Genomic DNA, 19,656 nt, shown 5'->3' with positions numbered 1-19,656 from the left:
ATCGCTGTCCTCTGGGACTAGGCCTCCCAGGCCCCCCCACACCCTCAAATTCCTTACCCCAGCCCCCAAGTGTCCCCCTTGACTGGCAGCCCCCGCCCAACTTCTCCCTTCCCACGCCAGGCTTGCAAGTGCAGCGTGCCTTACCTCAAGGACAGCCCCGATGATCGACTTGCCCACCCCGAACTGCTGTCCCATGTAGTGGTAGCTGTCCAGGGTGGCCAGCTTCCAAATGGAGATCTCCATGTGCTTCTCCAGGGTGAGGGCAGGCCACATGCAGATGTCCTGGCATCAGAGTGCAAGGGCAAGATAGTTGCAGAGAGCTCCATGAATGTTTCTCTCCACATGTGAAAATTCTGCAGTCACTATGTGTCATCTCACTTGGAGCTGGTCGGGTAGCTCCAGAGCCACCAGATGGCTTGGGGGTGGGAAGCGGGGGTGTGGGTGGGTCTGTGGTGACTTGGGGGTCCAAGGGCCAGAGCTTGGCCACCAGAGAAGCTCAAGGGTGACCACAAGGATGGTGGCCAGCAGCCCAGCTGGGGGGAGCATGCAGGTCTTGGGCTGCTTTCAGTCCATGGCTCTCAGCTGTGAGCTTCAGGATCACGGACGGGCTCTGCTATGCTATGTGCAACACGGCATGCCTCAATGTGAGCAGAGATGGGGTGTTTGGGGGGGGACCTCTAAGGGAACACGTGGCCGGAGTTCCTGGAAGCACTTGCCGGCCATGTGACCCTGTTTGCACCATTTTCTGGCTCGTGCTTTCAAAAGAGCAGCTGGGCCTATGCGGCCACTTTCTTTCGAAAGAGCAGGTTGCTCTTTCCGTCTGCTTTTTGTGTGATCTTTCAAAAGAAGAAAAAGCAGTCAAGTAGCACTTTAAAGACTAGCAAAATAATTTATTAGGTGAGCTTTCGTGGGACAGACCCACTTCTTCAGATCACAGCCATACCAGAACCATAGCATATAGACTAGCATAGCTCTCTCTCTCTTACTTTTCAAAAGATTTTCCAGAAGAGATATTCTGGAAGTCCTTCTTTCGAAGGATTGCTGAAGTGTGGACGTAGCTGGAGGGTACAAATGGCAGAAACACTTCATTTCCTTTGCAATGGAATGCCAATCATAGATTTTAATGCATTATGGAAGAAGGGTGAGTTGTTCAATGAACATACCAAACACATCTCAAAGTAGTATAGTTATGAGTAACTTTCTTAAATTCTTCAAGTGCTTACATATATGTCCATTATACTGTACATGACTCCCAAACTATTCATGAGAAGAGGAAAAATAGGACTACTTTTCCCACATTTGCATCTTTCCTTGATGCAGCAGTACGTACATGGTGTCTAATGAATGTCAGGATAGAAGACCACGTTACTCTCCTCTAAATGTCCAGAACAGGACATCTCCCATGAAAGCAGTGGAAGCCAAATGGACAGTGGTGAAGTGTGCTATCAGTTTCTAAATGGAAATGTACCCTTGACAGTGTAACACATAGCAATGCAGCTAGTAATCCATGCTGAGAGTTGCTCTGCTAAAACAGGTTGACCTCTCATTCATTCCACACCAGAAACAATTAGCTGAGTAGGATCCTAAAAGGGCAGATAAAAAGCCAAAGCCCAGTGCCCCTCCAGAGTGGGCAGCATTCTTTCGTCTTTGTGAGTATATGACTTTTGAAAGGAAATGGGTAAGTATGCTCACTGATTCAGATGAAGATCAGGTATCATCTCCAACAGGAACTTCAGGTGGGGCCTAAGTTGGGCCTTGTCTTTGTAGAAAAATGGTGCATGTAATGCTTCCTCTCTCCTAGAGGAGATATTAGACATTGGGACAGCCAATTTAATGCAGAAGTCAACAGGAAGCTAACGGGTAAAATGGAAGTACCCATAAAAGTGGGCAACATTAAATTTAAATCCCAAGTTGGCACTGCACCCCAAATCAGTGGGAACAATTTACCTAGTCATGATAGATTTAGTAAAAGCTATTCTAGCAAAGCTTTGATTTGCAAAGGAAATACGGAGATAGCAGCCAGATATACTCTAATGGAGCTGAGGGCATGACCTCACTCCTTAAGATGTAAGAGCTAGTCCAGAATTGTTGAATCACATCTTGCCAGACCAATGTGAAGAAGCATTTCCACTTACTAAGGTAAGCCAAACACTTGTGGAAGGTTTTCTATTATTAAGGAGAATATTCTGGACTGCCATTCAACAGTGAACCTCCTGTACATTTAATCACTGATTAACTGTGCCCTCGCGTGTCACACTGGAGGATTCAGGTGTAGCACTCACACAATTATGAATGAGGAGATTTGTCCTAAGTGACGTAAGTAAGGGATCCAAGTAGACTATATAAATCAGAACACTATGGCTGCCTCAATCAGGCTGTAGCTATAAGGATCATTCTGCCTGGATCTCATTTCAGCTTGAGAAAATGACACTGGGAAGCAGGGTATTGTGGGTGAGTATCATTGGAAAGGGAAGTGCTCCGAGTTGATCCAGAACCATGACAATTCACTCCGGAACAGAAATGAAGATACTTCCTATTTTGGTAAGTCAGGAACCTTTGGAAACCCCATAGGGTTACACTGAGAGACCACTCATCCAAGTTGAAGGATCTGCTCAATCAGTTCACCAGGCTATTTGGAAGAATGAGTAGATCAGATGCCCTAAGGAAGACTTACGTATGCATACGTTGCGCAGCTTGATTACCTCCTGGCACATGCTGTGTGACTTTCTGCCCCCTTTGTAGTTCACACAGAAAATGCCGTAGTGCTGTCACACGAATTGTGAAACAAGAACTGTAACATGCATGGTATACTGAATGCATTTCTAGAATATTAATATGTAAGCGGGCACTATGGGTAGACCACAACCCTTAAACCTGAATATCACTTAGTAATGGAAGGGAGAGGTGGAAACAATGGGACTCCCTGACACACATTGTCCTGGCTCATCCACCAACTTGGAGACAACAATATCTTGTCCAGCTGGTGAATTGGAGGGCAACAGACTGTATTCTGCTAAGGAGGAGTCTGGCATGAGGAAGCCACATATTTGCATGCTGCCATATGACACAGGATCCTGAGACAATTCCTCACTGTGCTTTGTTTCTGACCTTTGAGCAACCCAAAGAGGTCCCATGTAATCTGGCATCTGACATAGAATCATAGACTCCTAGGGCTGGAAGGGACTTCAGGAGGTCATCAACTCCAGCCCCCTGCCTAGAGCAGGATCAACTCTAACTGAACCATCCCAGCCAGGACTTTGTCAAGCCAGAACTTGAAAACCTCTGGGGATGGAGATTCCACCACCTTGCTAGGTAACGCATTGCAGTGCTTCACCAGTCTCCTGGTGAAATAGTTTTTCTTAATATCCAACCTACACCTCCTTCTCTGTAATTTGAGACCATTGCTCCTTGTTCTGCCATCTGTCATTAATGAGACCAGCCTCTCTCCATCCTCTTTAGAGCCCAGTTCAGGAAGTTGAAAGAACATGAGACAGAAAAAACCCTCCAGGTGGTTGAGCCTAACACTGTTCCCTGTAGATTTTTTGTTTATTTTCAGTCTCAGGACTCTGAAAAGCCAGAAAGAGTGATGAATAATGTCTCTACCTAGTCTCTAGTGACCCCAAACGAACCAATAGTGTAGGTAAGGATACAGGTCTCTGAGGTAAAAGTTGGCCTCTACCACTGCTATGCACTTGGTGAAAAACCACAGTACCAATAACAGACCAAAGGGCAGATCAATGCATTAGTAATGATCTTCTCCTAACACAAGCCTTAGGAACCTCCTGCAATGAGTAGTCTGTTGTCAACGCTGAGGAAGGATTAAACTCCAGAAACCTTAACACAGGCTCCTGTGGTATTGAGCAAGGCCTGGAGGCCCGCAAGATCCAAAATAAAGAAAAGGCAAAATTCACATAAAATGATAAGACCCAAAAAAATGCAGTTGAAGCATGAAAAATAGTCCTGTGGGCAAAAAATTAATTTAAGTATGCACACCTTTATTTCCAAGGATCAAGACTAACACAAAATGGCAAAAAGGAACTGAAGGGAGGGGGTGGAATACTGCAACTCTGGCTGCAGTAGGAGCTATACATGGTTCCACTGCCACTCTGGATGTGACTACACTCCAGTTAGATAGCTGGCATGGGGCCAGCTGACTCCAGCTTACAGGGGCCATTTGTGATGTAAATATTCAGGCTTGGGCTGTAGCCCAAGGTCCAGAACCCTCCCACATTGCAGGGTCCTAGATACTGAGCTGCAGCCTGAGTCTGAAGTTTTATACTGCAGTTATGCAGCCCCACAAGACCAGTCCTAAGTCTGCTGGCACAGGCCAGCTTCAAGTTTTTAACTGCAACACAGACATATCTTGTGTGGTCTAAGGTAGACAGTTACTTCCCTCATTACCTACAAAGATCCCTGTACTAACCTCGCATGCTTGGCTTGACAAATAGTCCAGGATTTGTCTAACTGTATAAAACAGCACAAGAAGAAAAATAAATTATAATAAATTATGCGATTATCCCACTAATTTTGCAGCACTCACAATTAAAATCACAAGAGACTTTAAACTTTCTTTAAGGATATTCTCTTCCCCTCCCCTCCAGGCTACTGAATGCCATAAAAAGGGATATCAGTTTGCTGTGCAATTTAATGCCACAGAAATAGGGACCTTTGTTGCAGAATTTAGGACTAGTATAATACCATAGAACCCACAGATCCCTGACTATAGTTTACTATTATTCTAAGTTATCAAACCACTAAAAAACAAAGTGGTTCCCAAATTCACATGACATAGCATCTCACTTGCATTTGAGTCAGAGAACTCATCAATAAGAGAGGTTCTATAACTACCACCAAGGAAATCCCTTGATATTTACATTATTGTGAAAGGAAAAGAAAGGTTACTCACCGTAGTAACGGTGGTTCTTCGAGATGTGTCCCCGTGGGTGCTCCACATTAGGTGTCGGGCTCGCCCGGCGCCGCAGATCGGATCTTCCAAGCAGTTTCTGCCGGACCGCGCATGCGCCGGTGCGCGCCGCTCCCCCGCGCGCTCCCGGCCATGTGCGCGATCCGGTCCCCGCCAGTTCCTTGACCAACCGCCTCGGATGCTCCTGCAAAACACTAAACAGAGATCCGGAGCGGGGAGGATGGGCGGGTAGTGGAGCACCCACGGGGACACATCTCGAAGAACCACCGTTACTACGGTGAGTAACCTTTCTTTCTTCTTCGAGTGTCCCCGTGGGTGCTCCACATTAGGTGACTACCCAGCAGTAACCCAAGATAGGAGGTGGGTAATCGGATTATGTGCAGCTTGTCCCCGAGAGGACCGCTGCCAAGAGACGGGTATCCTCTTGGAATACCCTGTGAAGGGCGTAATGTTTGGCGAAGGTGTCACAGGATGACCAGGTCGCCACTCTGCAAATGTCTTTTAGCGCAACGCCCTTGAAAAAAGACTGTTGATGCTGCCACCGCCCTAGTGGAATGAGCCCTGGGCGTGGCCAGTAAAGGAGTCTTTTTGAGTTTGTAGCACATTTTTATGCAAGATACGATGTGCTTAGAGATTCTCTGCGAAGAGAGACATTCTCCTTTTGATTTGGGAGCGATAGAGACTAGGAGCCTATCCGTTCTCCGGAAGGACTTGGTCCTGTCCATATAGAAAGCTAGCGCCTGCTCACGTCCAGGAGGTGTAGGCGCACCTCTTTGTTAGAGTTATGAGGCTTTGGATAAACAAGGGTAAACAATAGGTTCGTTAGTATGAAACTCAGAAAGAAACTTTAGGAACAAAGGCTGGATGCAGCCGTATGGTTACCGCCTCCTTGGAAAAACAGCGCAGGGCGGCGTTGCCATAACTGCCTCAAGCTCGCTCACCCTGCGAGCTGACGTGATTGCGAGAAGAAAGGTCGTCTTCATCATAAGGAGGCGGAGGGAAACCGTGGCCAAAGGCTCAAACGGTGGTCCCCTTTTCGCATTAAGCACCAGGTCCGAGTTCCACAGAGGTGGAAGCGGTTTCTGAGGGGGGTATAGGCTTACCAGCCCTTTGAAGAACCTGGTAACCATGGGATGGGCGAACACCGTGTGCCCTTCCTCTTCGTGTCTGAACACCAAAATGGCGGCCAGGTGGACCTGAAACGAGGATAGCGAGAGTCCTCCTCTCTTGAGGTCCAGTAAATACTCTAATATCACAGCCATAGGCACCGAAAGGGGGCTAGCTGTTTGGTAGAACACCATGCCGTAAAGCGAGTCCATTTCTGCTTGAAGGTCTTCCTGGTGGAAGTCCTCCTGCTACTTTCTAGGACTTGCTGCACTTCCTCCGTACATGTGCTCTCTAGGGAGCTAAGCCATGGATTAACCACGTTTGTAGTCGCAGGCTTTGGGGGTGCGGATGCACTATGGACCCCTGGGCTTGCGTGAGCAGATCCCGCGCCACCGGAGGGGACCTCAGTGGCCGGTCCGACATGCGCAGGAATAGGGGGAACCATTGCTGTCGATCCCACGTTGGGACTATCGGGATCATTCAGGTTCCTTCCCTCCTGGCTTTCTGCAACACTTTGTGGATGAGCACTGTGGGAGGGAAAGCGTAAAGCAGGGGGCCCCTCCATGAGATCGCGAAGGCATCCCTCAGGGACCCCCGTCCCAGTCCTGCCCTGGAGCAGAATCGTGGGCACTTCTTGTTGTGCTGAGTAGCAAACAGGGTCTATCTGGGGAAAAACCCCATGCGTGGAAAAATCGGTTGCAGCAGATCGGGACGGATCTGCCACTCGTGCGTGAGTGCGAAACGCCTGCTCAGCTGGTCTGCCTTCACATTGCGAGCGCCTGGTAAGTACGAGGCTTTCAAGGTTACATTGTTGGCGATGCAGCAGTTCCACAACCGGACTGCTTCTACACATAAGGCACGGGACCGAGCTCCTCCTTGCCGATTTATATAAAACATGGTGGAGGTATCGTCTGTACTGATCCCGACTACCTTGCCTTTCAGTTGGTCTCTAAAGTGTCTGCAGGCGTTGAACACTGCTTTGAGCTCCAGTATATTTGTGTGCAGTGACTGCTCCATAGAGGACCACAGCCCTTGCGTCACCTCTTCGCCCATGTGTGCTCCCCACCCTATGAGGGGGGCATCTGTAGTAAGAAAAACCAATACGTGTGGTTGGTGGAAGGGTACCCTTGTTAGCAGGTTCTCTGGGTTTACCCACCATTGCAGGGATTTGCGCACCTCCGTTGTGGGCGACGCCATCCTGTGAACAGTGTGTGCTGCCGGTTTGTATACGCTCGCCAGCCAATGCTGCATGCTGCGCATGTGTAACCTGGCGTTCTGTTGTACGAAACGTTGCTGCTGCCATGTGGCCCAGCGGCTGTAAGCACGTCAGAACCGGCACCATAGGGCTGAAGGTGAAGCCTTGCGCGAGGGAGCCGATGGCCCGAAAGCGAGTCTCTGGTAGATACGCCCTCGCTGTAATAGAATTTATGCGTGCCCCTACGAACTCTATGTCCTGTGTGGGGTCTGTCTTTGATTTTGTCAGATTGATAAGCAGGCCGAGCGAAGAGAACGTGCCTGCTGTGACACATATTATGCGTAGTACCTCCTCCTTTGAGGCCCCTTTGAGTAGGCAGTCATTCAGATACTGGAATATAAATACCCCCTGTCTGTGCAGGTAGGCTGACACCACTGCCAAGGTCTTGGTGAAGACTCTGGGGGCTGAGGAGAGCCCAAACGGTAGGACCTTGTAAGTCGAGGGCTGCGAACCAATCTCCATCGTCTAGTGCCGTAAGGATGGAGGCGTTTGTGATCATCCGAAAACGTTGCTTGCGCAGGTACCGGTGAGGCCTCGAAAATCTAAGATGGACCTCCCCGTGAGGAAGTACCTCGAGTAGAACCCTCTCCCTTGCAGTTGCTCCGGCACTCTTTCCACTGCCCCTACGAGCATGAGATGGTCTACCTCCTGCTTGAGCCTCGCTACATGGGAGGTCTCCTGGAGGTGGGGCCCCGGGTGGAGGTCATGGCGGTGGGAGCAACTGGGAGGGGATGGCGTACCCCGTGGCTATGATCTCCAGCACCCATGTGTCTGTGGTGATCCTTTGCCACTGGTTATAAAATGGTCGGATGATGGCCTTGAGCACTGGTTTCGTGCCCTCTGGAAGAGAGTCCATGAGGGAGGTCAACCTAATGTGGTTGTTGAAATTATGGTTCGCTAGATGCGCTGCGTAATTTGCCATTGGCAACAGTAGCGTGGAGGAGGAGTAGACCTTTCTGCCCAACAGCTCTAGCTTTTTGGCATGTTTGTTTATTCCCCCACGTTGCGACGACTCCGCCACCAAAGAATTTGGTTGTGGGTGGCTGAACAGGAACTCCATGCCCTTCGTGGGCACGAAGTATTTTTTTTTTTTTTTTTTTTTTTTTTTTTTCGCTCTTTTGTGGACAGGCGGAATAGTCGCGGGAGTCTGCCATATCATAGTGGCAGGCTCCAAGATTGCGTCATCAGCGGTATTGCTATTTTGGAGGAGGCCGGAGGTCTCAGATTTTTGAGGAGCTTATGGTGTTGCTCTTGCACCTTTGCTGTCTGGAAGCCTTGCGTGAAGGCCACCCTCGTAAAACAGCTCTTGGAACTGTTTGAGATCGTCCGGAGGATGGACGCCCCCCGGGGCCGTAGCCTCATCCGGGGAGGAAAGCGAGGAACCGCTGGGGTACGTCTTTCTGGACCCTTCCGGTTCCTGCTGATGATGGTACACCCTCTCACTAGAGGTGTGCGAGGAAAAATCTCGGGGTTCCATAACCAGTCCCCCCTGAGATGCTTAAGTCTCTGTCCCCGGTCACAATTGCCCTTGGGGGTACGAGATCGTTCGTAGGGATCTTTCCCTAGTAGATTGCCGATGGTGTCTATGCCCTGCGTGGTAGGGGCGACCACGGCAGTATAAGCACTGGTCTTGGGAAGGTGACCTAGACCACTCCCTTGGTGCATACCCTTTGCGTCTGGGGGAGGGAGACCGTCGAGACCCTGGAGAGAGCGACTTTGCCTAATAGTCCAGCGGTTCAAATCCCAGGAAGGGTGGAGGTGGTCCCAGCCAGGGTGAGGCTGGTTGCAGAAATGGAGAAGGGGGCTCTGGGTAGGCCAAGGAGGCGGGGGACCCCTGCCTTCTAGTTGGAGTCTGCAACATAGCGGAGGGCTGTGAGAAAGCAACTACACAGCCCTGTGCGGAGAGGGGCTGCAATGCCTCCTCTTGTGTGCAGTCTTCCCCCTCCCTTGAGGAGGTAACTCCGCCCCTGACATACAGGGGATCCCGGCCACGTCCGCACCGAGCTCGGCACACTCGAAGTCGGTGCCGCATGTGCGGTGTCCTTCGGTGCCGGCAGGCTGCGTGCCTGCGCGCTCTGCACCGCCGGTTTTCCGGGGGTAGGTGGTACCGGCGCTTGTTTAGCCGCCGCCCTGCCTGCGGTGCGGGGCGGCTGGCTGATTATCGAAGGGTGAGCCGCTTGCACGTGGCTCTCCGTGCCGCCGCCGATCAGCTGTTGCTGCGGCTGGGGGCTGCTCGCTCCTCCCGTCCCGCTCGTTGTTGCTGCCGGCAGGGATCGGGCTGGGGGGCATACAGGGCATTCCGGCGTCCGCACCGAGCTCGGCACGCTCAAGGGCGGTGCCGCACGTGCGGTGTCCTCCAGTGCCGGCAGGCTACGTGCCTGCGCGCTCTGCACCGCCGGTTCCCCAGGGGTCGGTGCCGCTGCCTGCGGCGCCGCTGGTACCAGCGCTTGTTTAGCCGCCGCCCTGCCTGCGGTGCGGGGCGGCTGGCTGATTATCGGAGGCTGAGCTGCTTCCACGTGGCTCTCCATGCCGCCGCCGATCAGCTGTTGCTGCGGCTGGGGGCTGCTCGCTCCTCCCGTCCCGCTCGCTGTTGCTGCCGGCAGGGATCGGGCTGGGGAGCATACAGGGGATTCCGGCCCCGTCTGCACCGAGCTCGGCACGCTCGAGGGCGATGCCGCATGTGCGGTGTCCTCCGGTGCCGGCAGGCTGCGTGCCTGCGCGCTCTGCACCGCCGGTTCCCCGGGGGTCGGTGCTGCTGCCTGCGGTGCCGCCAGTACCGGCGTTTGCTTAGCCGCCGCCCTGCCTGCGGTGCGGGGCGGCTGGCTGAGTATTGGAGGCTGAGCCGCTTCCACGTGGCTCTCCGTGCCGCCGCCGATCAGCTGTTGCTGCGGCTGGGGGCTGCTTGCTCCTCCCGTCCCGCTCGCTGTTGCTGCCGGCAGGGATCGGGCTGGAGATACTTTCCTCCGTTTCTGCGCTGATGGGGTGAGGGAGGCAGCTTTCCTTTTAAGGGCCCCGGAGGGTCCCTCCTGCTGCGGCCGCTCCGGCACTTCTGGCTGGAGGGCCTTGTCAAGAAGCAGCATTTTTTTTTTTTTTTTTTTTTTTAAAGCCTGAAGAGGACATTGTTGGTGAGTCTTTGTGTTTTTAAGTGGGTACTTAGCACCTTCTTTGTGCCGTTTTCCCCGTCCGATGGTCTGCCTTAGCCGGAGGGCTGATAGCCCTAGCTCCTGGCCTCCGGCGCTTGTTACTGGGACTGGCTGAGCTGTCCCTCTCCTAGCTTGTTCGTTGTTGTTTTGTTTTTTTTTTTTTTTTTTTTTTTTTTTTTTTACAAAATAACAAACGGCTAGCTTATAGTAGCCTAAGTGCCTGAAAAAACTTTAAGAAAAAACAGATAAAGCCATTGAATACACTACTTGGCCTTAGCCTAGTTGGATTCCGTCTGCAGCCGACGGCGGTTAAGAGGAACTGGCGGGGACCGGATCGCGCACATGGCCGGGAGCGCGCGGGGGAGCGGCGCGCACCGGCGCATGCGCGGTCCGGCAGAAACTGCTTGGAAGATCCGATCTGCGGCGCCGGGCGAGCCCGACACCTAATGTGGAGCACCCACGGGGACACTCGAAGAAGAATTTCTCCCTTCCAGATTACAAGTCAACTATGATTCTGTAACTGAAAAGAGCAACTCCAATGCCAGTGAAAACGTCCCATCTGAGCTAGAAATCCAATCTAATGCAATTCTCAGGAAAAAGATATATTCCTAAAAGCTGCTTTTCCTTATGAAGGAGAACATTGGATGAGCTATGTCTCATAAATGTTTGGTTTACACCAAGTATACCATCATATTAAAACCAGTAATTCATCTGTGTGAAACAGGGCTATTTGCCTTTTTAAAATAATGACCTAAGTAAATGAGTGCATGCGAAAGTCACATAAAGGACAAAACACTGAAAAACCCCTGTACAGAACTGGAAGCCCCCAAGTGGCGAATTGTGTATAATGCTTCCTGTTATTTTTAATGAACTGAAAAACTGAAATTCGTTATTTATTGGTTGTTCAGTACCTTACCAATACAAAAACCAGACTCGGTGTCAGCTGAAGATAGCCAGCAGACTTGTGTGTTTCATTATCAATAGGGGCAAATATTATAGTCAATCATCATGCTAACAGTGCAAAAATTAGAGTATTTACATTTGTAACAGATCACATTTCAATCACAATTTTGTACTAAAATATAAAACGAATTCAAGCTTTCAGATTTAAAATATAATGCTGTCAGTTTGTATTCACAATAGTTCTTGGTCCAGATCCACAAAGGGGCTTAGATGCCTAAAGTGCAGATTCATGCACCTAAACCCCAATTTAAGGAATCATTGTGATCTGTAAAAGACCCACATGAGTGCTGTTCAACACTTCTGGAGCCCAAACTCACTCAGTTTCTAAATTTTCACTAAAGACATCCTGTAGCCTAAATGTGTGGATGTGTACACATATTTCCCGCTTAAACCACAAGTAACAGGAAGACATGTAAGCCACGTGGCCCTAGGAGAGAGGTTCCCAGCTGTGGAGTGCTAGCCAATATAGAAGTCTAGGTTTAGGTTCCTAACTCCATCAGAGCAGCAGGGTTTAGTACATATCCCTCTCATCAGCATCTCCCACTGGTTAATTAGGCAGCTCTCTGCCCAGCATGCGAGTGTCTGGATACCACTATTGTTCCAGGTACCTAAAATTAGGAATCTGAATGCCTGAATCAACTTTATGGACCTGAGCCATAATCCCTTTTATATGAGGATCTCCAGGAACATATTATACTCATTTTACATACTAGTAAAATGAGGTACAGAGTTTAACTGAGATCAGGTAACTAAACAGCGTCAAAGGGAGGCCCCAGAATTCCTCACTAGCAGTCCTCTGTATTTATAACCAATAGACCACTTATATCAACATTCAGTCTAAAAGTTTAAAATTTAAAATCTTTTCCTATAAAAAAAGACTAGCAAAACTTACATGAAAATTTCGTCAATAATTCTGAAGATGGCAGGGTAGAATGTTACTTGTAGCTATCAAAAAAGAAATAGAAGAAAATTAGACAGTAAGTAAGATGCAATTCATACATATTTATTTCCTTATAAAACGTACAGCACTGCCACTCAACACCACTATGCTGCAGTTGCTAAATTAGAAATCTTGTAAAGGGCTCAGAATTCCTCAGGATTAGATGCCTTAAAAACAAGGAAGGAGCAAGAGTGACAGTTATACTAAGCAGACTAGACAGTTCATAAATGTACACATCTGTTATCCAGAACTGTGTATGACAAGTATCACTAAAAATATTAACAGTGATAGACAGATGAAAAGGGGTTGCTATAGATGTAATTCCTGCAGCCAAGAGACTAGAGCAGGTGAGCAAACATTTTTTCTCTTTAATCTGTATACTATTCCTTTTGGATGCAATTTGATGTTCTAGTTACAGAAATAAAACTCATGACAAGAAATAAATTTGCCTTTTATCCGACATGGTTCAGCAACTACAGCATATGCTATGGTCTGCATATTTTTTCAAACCCCATACCCTCTTCCATACATCTTAACATTTCTAATGTGACTTAAAAGCTTTACTTTGGCCAGGAGGGGAATCAGTGTAGGGATGGGGACATATAAAACAGGTCTCCTGACCACAGAATTAGGAGACTGCACTTGTGCATTGTTAGGAGCAGAAGCTACAACACTTCGTACTCTGCTTCATAGCAAAGAGATCCACCAGTGGAGTGCCCCACTAGCTGAACAGCGTGGCAGCAAACTGTGGACGGATAGCACACTCATGGTGAGAAGAGAACTGCCTGTTCAGCTGGTCAGCTAAGCGATTCCATGCTCCCAGGAGGTGGTGGGCCTCCAGGTGAATGCTATCCTGGATGCAGAAGTCCTAAATATGGATGGATTCCTCACAGAGCATTTCAGATTGAGATCCCTCTTGATGGTTGACACAGATCATCATGGCTGTGTTGTCCGTGAAGTCCTGAAACACGCTGCCCATCAGATAAAGACGAAGCCCTTGCTTACCCATCAGACTGCCCATAGATTCTTGACATTTATGTGAAGAGGCACGGACCAAGTTTCTTTTTGCCAGAGATCACCTAGATGGGCACCCCATCCCAGGTCTGAAGCATCTGATACCAGTTTGAATGGCACTCCTAACAGGATGTTCTTGCTGCTGATCCACCAGGTGAGAGAGTCGAGGATCACAGCCAGAATGGTCACAAACCTGTCATGGGAGTGTCTTGATGGTGCATATACCAATACCAGCTACTGCTGGAATGGGTACACCCTGAGCCTGGTACATTTGACCACATAGGTGGATGCCACCACATGCCCAAACAACTAAAAGGCATATCTTGGCCTTGATTATGATAGAAGCAACCAGAGAAAGCAAATGAAGGCTGCAGTAAACAGGAGATTCCCAATCATCATGGATCCCATGCCATTGGACATGGGCCTTCTACCCGTCAAGGATTGTGTGGTGGCTGTGGTGCAACAGTCCCCCCATGTTAAAAGAAGTCATGCACAGGTGTCTTCCTCTGCATACTGCTTTCCTAAACTTAAGCCCTATGGCAACTGATGAATGGTAATTGGAGAAGAACTGTGAAATCTAGTTTTGGACCAGCTTATAGGCAGTGGATGTAGGTATCAGTCACTCTGTTTCAAGGACCGAAGTGGCAGAATGGTTTGGCTGCTGCATCCATGACTGAGCAAGCCTTCTTAGGATCTGCTCTGCTCACCGCACATGGGAAGGAGACTAGAAAAGATGCCCTAAACACAGTCCACCTCAATATTTCTGACTGGACAACAACATCCAGTGGGTTCACCTCTATGCAATAAAAATTGAATGGTAAACTTTGAAACATGGAATATTCAGACTATAATGGACAACCCAGACAGTGGCAACCCAAAAGATGCATGGCAATTATCATCCATGAGCTGTAATGATTCAACATTGATTTAGCTGCCCTCCTTACAAAATGTGTGGAACACAAGCCTATCGTCACGAACACCCTCTTCCACCAGAAAAACAAATTTAAGACCCCATGGTAACTTTCTCAATCAGAGCACTGGCACCTCACATAGTATGTCATCATCCACACTCAGGACTGGCATGATATTCTTCCACGTGTGCAATGACTAGATCTGATGATTGCTGGACCAATCACCGCTTTACTCAATCCAAAATGGTGATTAAGATTGTCACCAAAATGGAGAAGTCAGAGGAAACAGATCTGATGAAAGACCAACATACAATTCTTGAAGGATTCCATCAGACAAGTGACTTCCAAACAGCTCTCCAAAGGAAGCTTCTGACAGTACACCCTGATGATGTGGAATTACATTAGTGTCAATTGAAAAATGCCATCATTGGAGCTTGTGGGGAAACCACTGGCTACCAGTCCAGGAAGCATCAGGACTGGTTTGATGAGAATGATATGGAAATTGAATTCCTGACTGATGCAAAAAGGAAAGCCTTTAGGGCCTGGCAAAGTGACATCAACTGTACAATGAAGAGAGAAGCGCATGCCAAAGCCAAGGCAGAAGTCCTACGTAAAATAAGGGCTTTGAAAAACTAATGGTGGACTGAGAAGGCATGAGAACTCTAGCATCTAGCAGACATTAATGATACCAGAGGTTTATTCAATGCTATCAAAGCTGCTGATGGACCAAGAAACTAGGAAATAAATCCCCTGACATCACAGTATGGTACCCGACTCTTGGAAGACAATGAAGCCATTGCTTCTCATTGAGGGAGACCTATAATGAGCCCTTGAACTGCCCCTCCACCATGGGACTAGAATCCCTTGACTAAATCCCTCAGCAACCTCCTAGGGACACTCTTCCACCACTTCTTGCTCTGAATGAGGTCCAAGCTGCCATCAAAGCAATGAAGTACAAAAAGGCAGTTGGACTAGATGGAATCCCCACCAAAGTCTTCAAAGAAGATGGGCCAGAGCTCCACAAACAATTCCACCTCCTGATTCTCAAGATCTGCAATAGGGCGCAGATGCCATGAGAGTTCAGAGATACACTGATCATCAGTTTCTTCAAGAAGGGCAACAAATTGGACGGTAGAAACTATTGTGACAGCTCCCTCCTGGCAACGGCAACGAAAATCTTAGCTTGAATTCTTGCCAACTGATTCCCACCACTCTCAGAATAAATTCTTCCAGAATGCCAGTGTGGCTTCTGACCATTCCAAGGAACAGCGGACATGATCTTCACTGCCTGACAATTGGAAGAAAAATGTAGTGAAAAAAACCCAGCCCCATACATAAGTTTCATTGGCCTTACCAAAGCGTTCGACTTAATCAATTGTAGCCCCCAAAAATTCATTAGCATCTTGAGGCTGCTTCATGACAACATGACTACCATCTTATTGAGCAATAACAGATCCCAAAATGACCCCTTTGAGGTCAAAAAGGGAATCAAACAAGGCTGCATTATTGCGTATCTTCATCGCCATGACACTTCCCCTCATTGATGGCAAACTTTCAGATGGCGTGAAGATTGTCTGTAGAATGAATGGGAAACTTTTCAATCTCAGAAGATTGAAGACTAAAAGCAAGACCTCCATGAACTTGATCATGCAGCTCCAGTAAATAGATGATAACATGATTGCTGCTCTTTCTCCTGTAGTCCTTCAGACCATCTTATACATCTTATCATAGAATCATAGAATCCGAGGACTAAAAGGGACCTCAGGAGGTCATCAAGTCCAGCCCCCTACCTAAAGCAGGATTAACACTAATTAAATCATCCCAGTCAGGACTTTGTCAGGCCAGGATTTACAAACCTCTAGGGATGGAGATTTGACCACCTCTCTAGGTAACCCATTACAGTGCTTCACCATAACCCAATTTCCCAATATCCAACCTACACCTCCCCCTCTGCAACTTAAGACTATTGCTCCTTGTTCTGCCATCTGTCACTAATGAGAACAGCTTCTCTCCATCCTCTTGAGAGCCCCCCTTCAGGGCATTGAAGGCTGCTATCAAATCACCCCACACTCTTCTCTTCTGCTAACTAATTAATCCCAAATCTCTCAGCCTCTCCTCATAGGTCATGCGCTTCAGCCCCTTAATTATTCTTGCAGCCCTCCGCTTGACCCGCTCCAGTACATCCACATCCTTTCTATACTGCGGTGCCCAGAACTGGATGCAATACTCCAGATGTGGCCTCACTAGTGCCAAAGAGAGGGGAATAGTAACTTCTCTAGATCTGCTGGAAATGCTCCTCCTACTGCACTACAACATGCCATTAGCCTTCTTGGCTACAAGGGCACACTGTTGACTCATATCCAGCCTCTCATTCACTGTAATCCCCAGGTCCTTCTCTGCTGCAGTGCTACTTAGCCAGTTGGTCCCCAGCCTATAACAATGCTTGCAAGTCATCTGTCCCAAGGGCAGAATTCAGATTAATTTTGGTCCAATCCTCCAATTTGTCTAGGTCAATCTGGACCCTATCCCTACCCTCCAATGTATCTACCTGCCCTCCTAGCTTAGCATCATCTGCAAATTTGCCTTCAACAAAGCATACAAGAATATTGGCATCACACTGAATATCAAAAAGACCAACGTGGTCTACCCACCCTCACCAGTAGGACAATCTCATGTAACTTCTATTGAAGTAAATGGAAAACTGATGGAAAATGTGGAGCATTTCCCATACAGTGGAAATCACCTTTCTGCTAAAGTTAACACTGATGCAGAAATCCAGCAATATTTGAGCTCTGCTTTCACCCAACTGAGACAAAGGGTCTTTGAGAACCGAGACATCTATGCCAAGACAAAGCTCCTTGTAAAGCATGCAGTGGTTATTTCAGTGTTACTGTATGCAGGTGAAACCTGGACAACACATAAGCATAATTTGAAGGCACTTCAATAATAGCATTACCACTGTCTCAGGAGAATCCTAAATATCTCTTGGGAGGACAGGTGAACCAATACTAGCACCCTGGAAGAGCTGAACATGACCAGCATTAAAGCCATCATCATTTACCAACAACTTCATTGGACTGGTCACATGGGTCGGATGTCTGATCAGAGCCTCCCAAAATGGATTCTCTTTTCCAAGTTAGAGGAAGGACAGAGGAGCATTGGGGCCAGAGGAAGTGATAGAAGCACATGCTGAAGGCACACATGAAAAAGTGCAGCATTGGTGTCAACACCTGGGACAATCTTTCCCAGGATCATCCCGAGTGGAGAATGGTAGTCTGTGAAGGGGAGGAACAATTTGAGAGGTCCAGCCACAGCACAGATGAGGATAGGTGGAGAAGCAGAAAAGAACAGAAAAAAAAACTGTCCCAAGCCTCTCCAACAATTACCAACAACTGCCCCTTCCGTGATAAGACCTGTGGGCTCCAGAATTGGGCTGGTCAGCCATCAATGGATTCACAAGCAGATGACAACATGAAGACATTCTACTGGTTATTGAGTGACTGCCAAGAGATAAGAAAGGAAACAGATGTCTGCAAGACCTCAGAACCTGTCCATGGGAAGGAAAGGTCTCACCAACTATCGTGAGTTGACTATTGTGCCTAACTGACTTTTCTGTGTTTACCAACAGGCTGAAGTCATGACACAGACGGAGCTTATCTCTGAGGTCCTTGCGGCTGCAGTCACTCTTGATGAGCCAATCATCCAGGCAAGAGTAAATTCTGTACCCCGGGCGACAAGGAGCCATGGCTAGGCCAAATGGGAGAACAGTGAACTCATAGTGGCTGGCACCTACGACAAACTGAAGATGTCTGTTCCCCTAGAATTTTGCAATGTGGAAATACACGCCCTTGAGATCAAGGGTGTGTGCCAATTCCCTGGATCCAGGACCAGGATGATGGAAGCCAGGGAAACCATATGGAACTTGAGCTTAACAAATACAAATACAAAATGGGTTGAAGCCCACGCTTGGCCTTGGGAATAAAAAAGTTGCAGGAATAAAGCCTCTGGTTCCTGTGGCAGTACTGAACCTCCTCCCCTGAATCAATTTGCAGCAACCCTGCAAACTCTTGCGGGAGAAGATTTCTGTAAGAAGGGTAACTGAAGAGGGAGAAGGTTTGGTAGGAGAGGAGAGCTGTAGTATACAGCTCTGTTGCACTGTGCTCAGGACCCAATGGTCTGTAGTTACTGAGTGCTACACAGGGAGAAAGGGGCATAAACAATGGGAGAAAAACACAGGGGAAGGATCCATCAGTCTGCAAGAGACAGTGTCCTCAGGTGCACCTTCAAAAGGGGCGCTTGGAAGCAGTCTTGGGCTGGATGGAGCCCAGTTGACAGAAAGAGTGACATTTGTACTGTCTCTTCCTGAACCTCATATATTTGCTCTGTACCAAGTCCTGGTGGGTTTGGAAAGGATCAGCAGCAGTCTGTGGTTTAAATGTTTTGCATGTGGGTCCTGAGCACACAGGTGGTGGTGAAGGAGTCTTTTGAGACATGTCGCTCAGTGTCTGCCTGCTCTCCAAACAGGGAAGCATCATCAAATGGGAGATCCTGTATCAACTGCTGTATCTCTGCAAAAAGGCTGGACAGCAGTAACTAAGACACTCTTGTCATGGACATCACTGATGCGATGGTACAGGCTGCTGCATCTGCCATGCCCAAAGCAGACTGGTGCACCACCCAATCTGCAATAGCACCTTCCTTCCCCAGGGCTCAAAAATCCCTCTTCGAGGCCTCTAGAAGAAAAGGCTTGAACTTGTTATAGACTGACATGTTTACATCATAGCCAGCTTCAAGGCTCTGATGATTTGCTACCTGGATAAAGTTTACACCTGAATAAATAAAGTTTCTGAGTCTGATTCTTCAGGATTGCCCTGGGCTGACTTTGAATTTCATGATAGTTGATGGTTTCTGTCACCACTGAATTTGGATCAGGATGGGAGTAGAGATAATTGTGCCCCTTGGCAGGAACAAAGTACTTGTGTGCTGCCTGATTGGAGAGAGGGAGAATAAAGGGGGCTTGGCACAGGGTATCAGCTATTTTGGCCACCCCATCACTGAGGGTAAGACCATTGTGGCCAGGGCTGCTTGTTCAAGCACCCCAAAGACGGCATCTTTTGGTTCCTCCACCTGGAGATTGACGTTGGTGGCCACCCACTTAAGGAATTCCTGGTGGGCTCATGCATCATCCTGGGGAACCACCAGAGGGGAGAGGAGGAGGCCTTCACTGAGGTGACCTCCTCAGGACCCAGAGAGACCAAAGACTGTGTCTCTAATTCCTGTTCCACCTGTGAGATGGCAGCCCTCAAGACATCTGGTACCAGAATGTAGGAGGCCAGTGGTGCCACTGGCATGCTAGCTACTAAGTATGGTACCTGAGACAGCATAGGGAACTCCCACGG

General features: G+C 48.4%; 1 protein-coding gene across 1 annotated transcript in view; it reads right to left on the bottom strand.

Annotated features, from left to right (window-relative positions):
* Nucleotides 1–19,656, bottom strand: part of FANCC (FA complementation group C) — a 199,089-nt gene that overhangs the window by 31,682 nt on the left and 147,751 nt on the right. The window contains exon 8 of the mRNA XM_074995137.1: nt 12,285–12,337. Coding sequence (XP_074851238.1) covers nt 12,285–12,337 — 53 coding nt within the window. The remainder of the gene's footprint in view (nt 1–12,284; nt 12,338–19,656) is intronic.

Source organism: Carettochelys insculpta, chromosome 5 (assembly GCF_033958435.1).
Source record: "Carettochelys insculpta isolate YL-2023 chromosome 5, ASM3395843v1, whole genome shotgun sequence".
NCBI lineage: Eukaryota > Metazoa > Chordata > Testudines > Carettochelyidae > Carettochelys > Carettochelys insculpta.
This window is presented reverse-complemented; position numbering and strand designations above follow the sequence as displayed.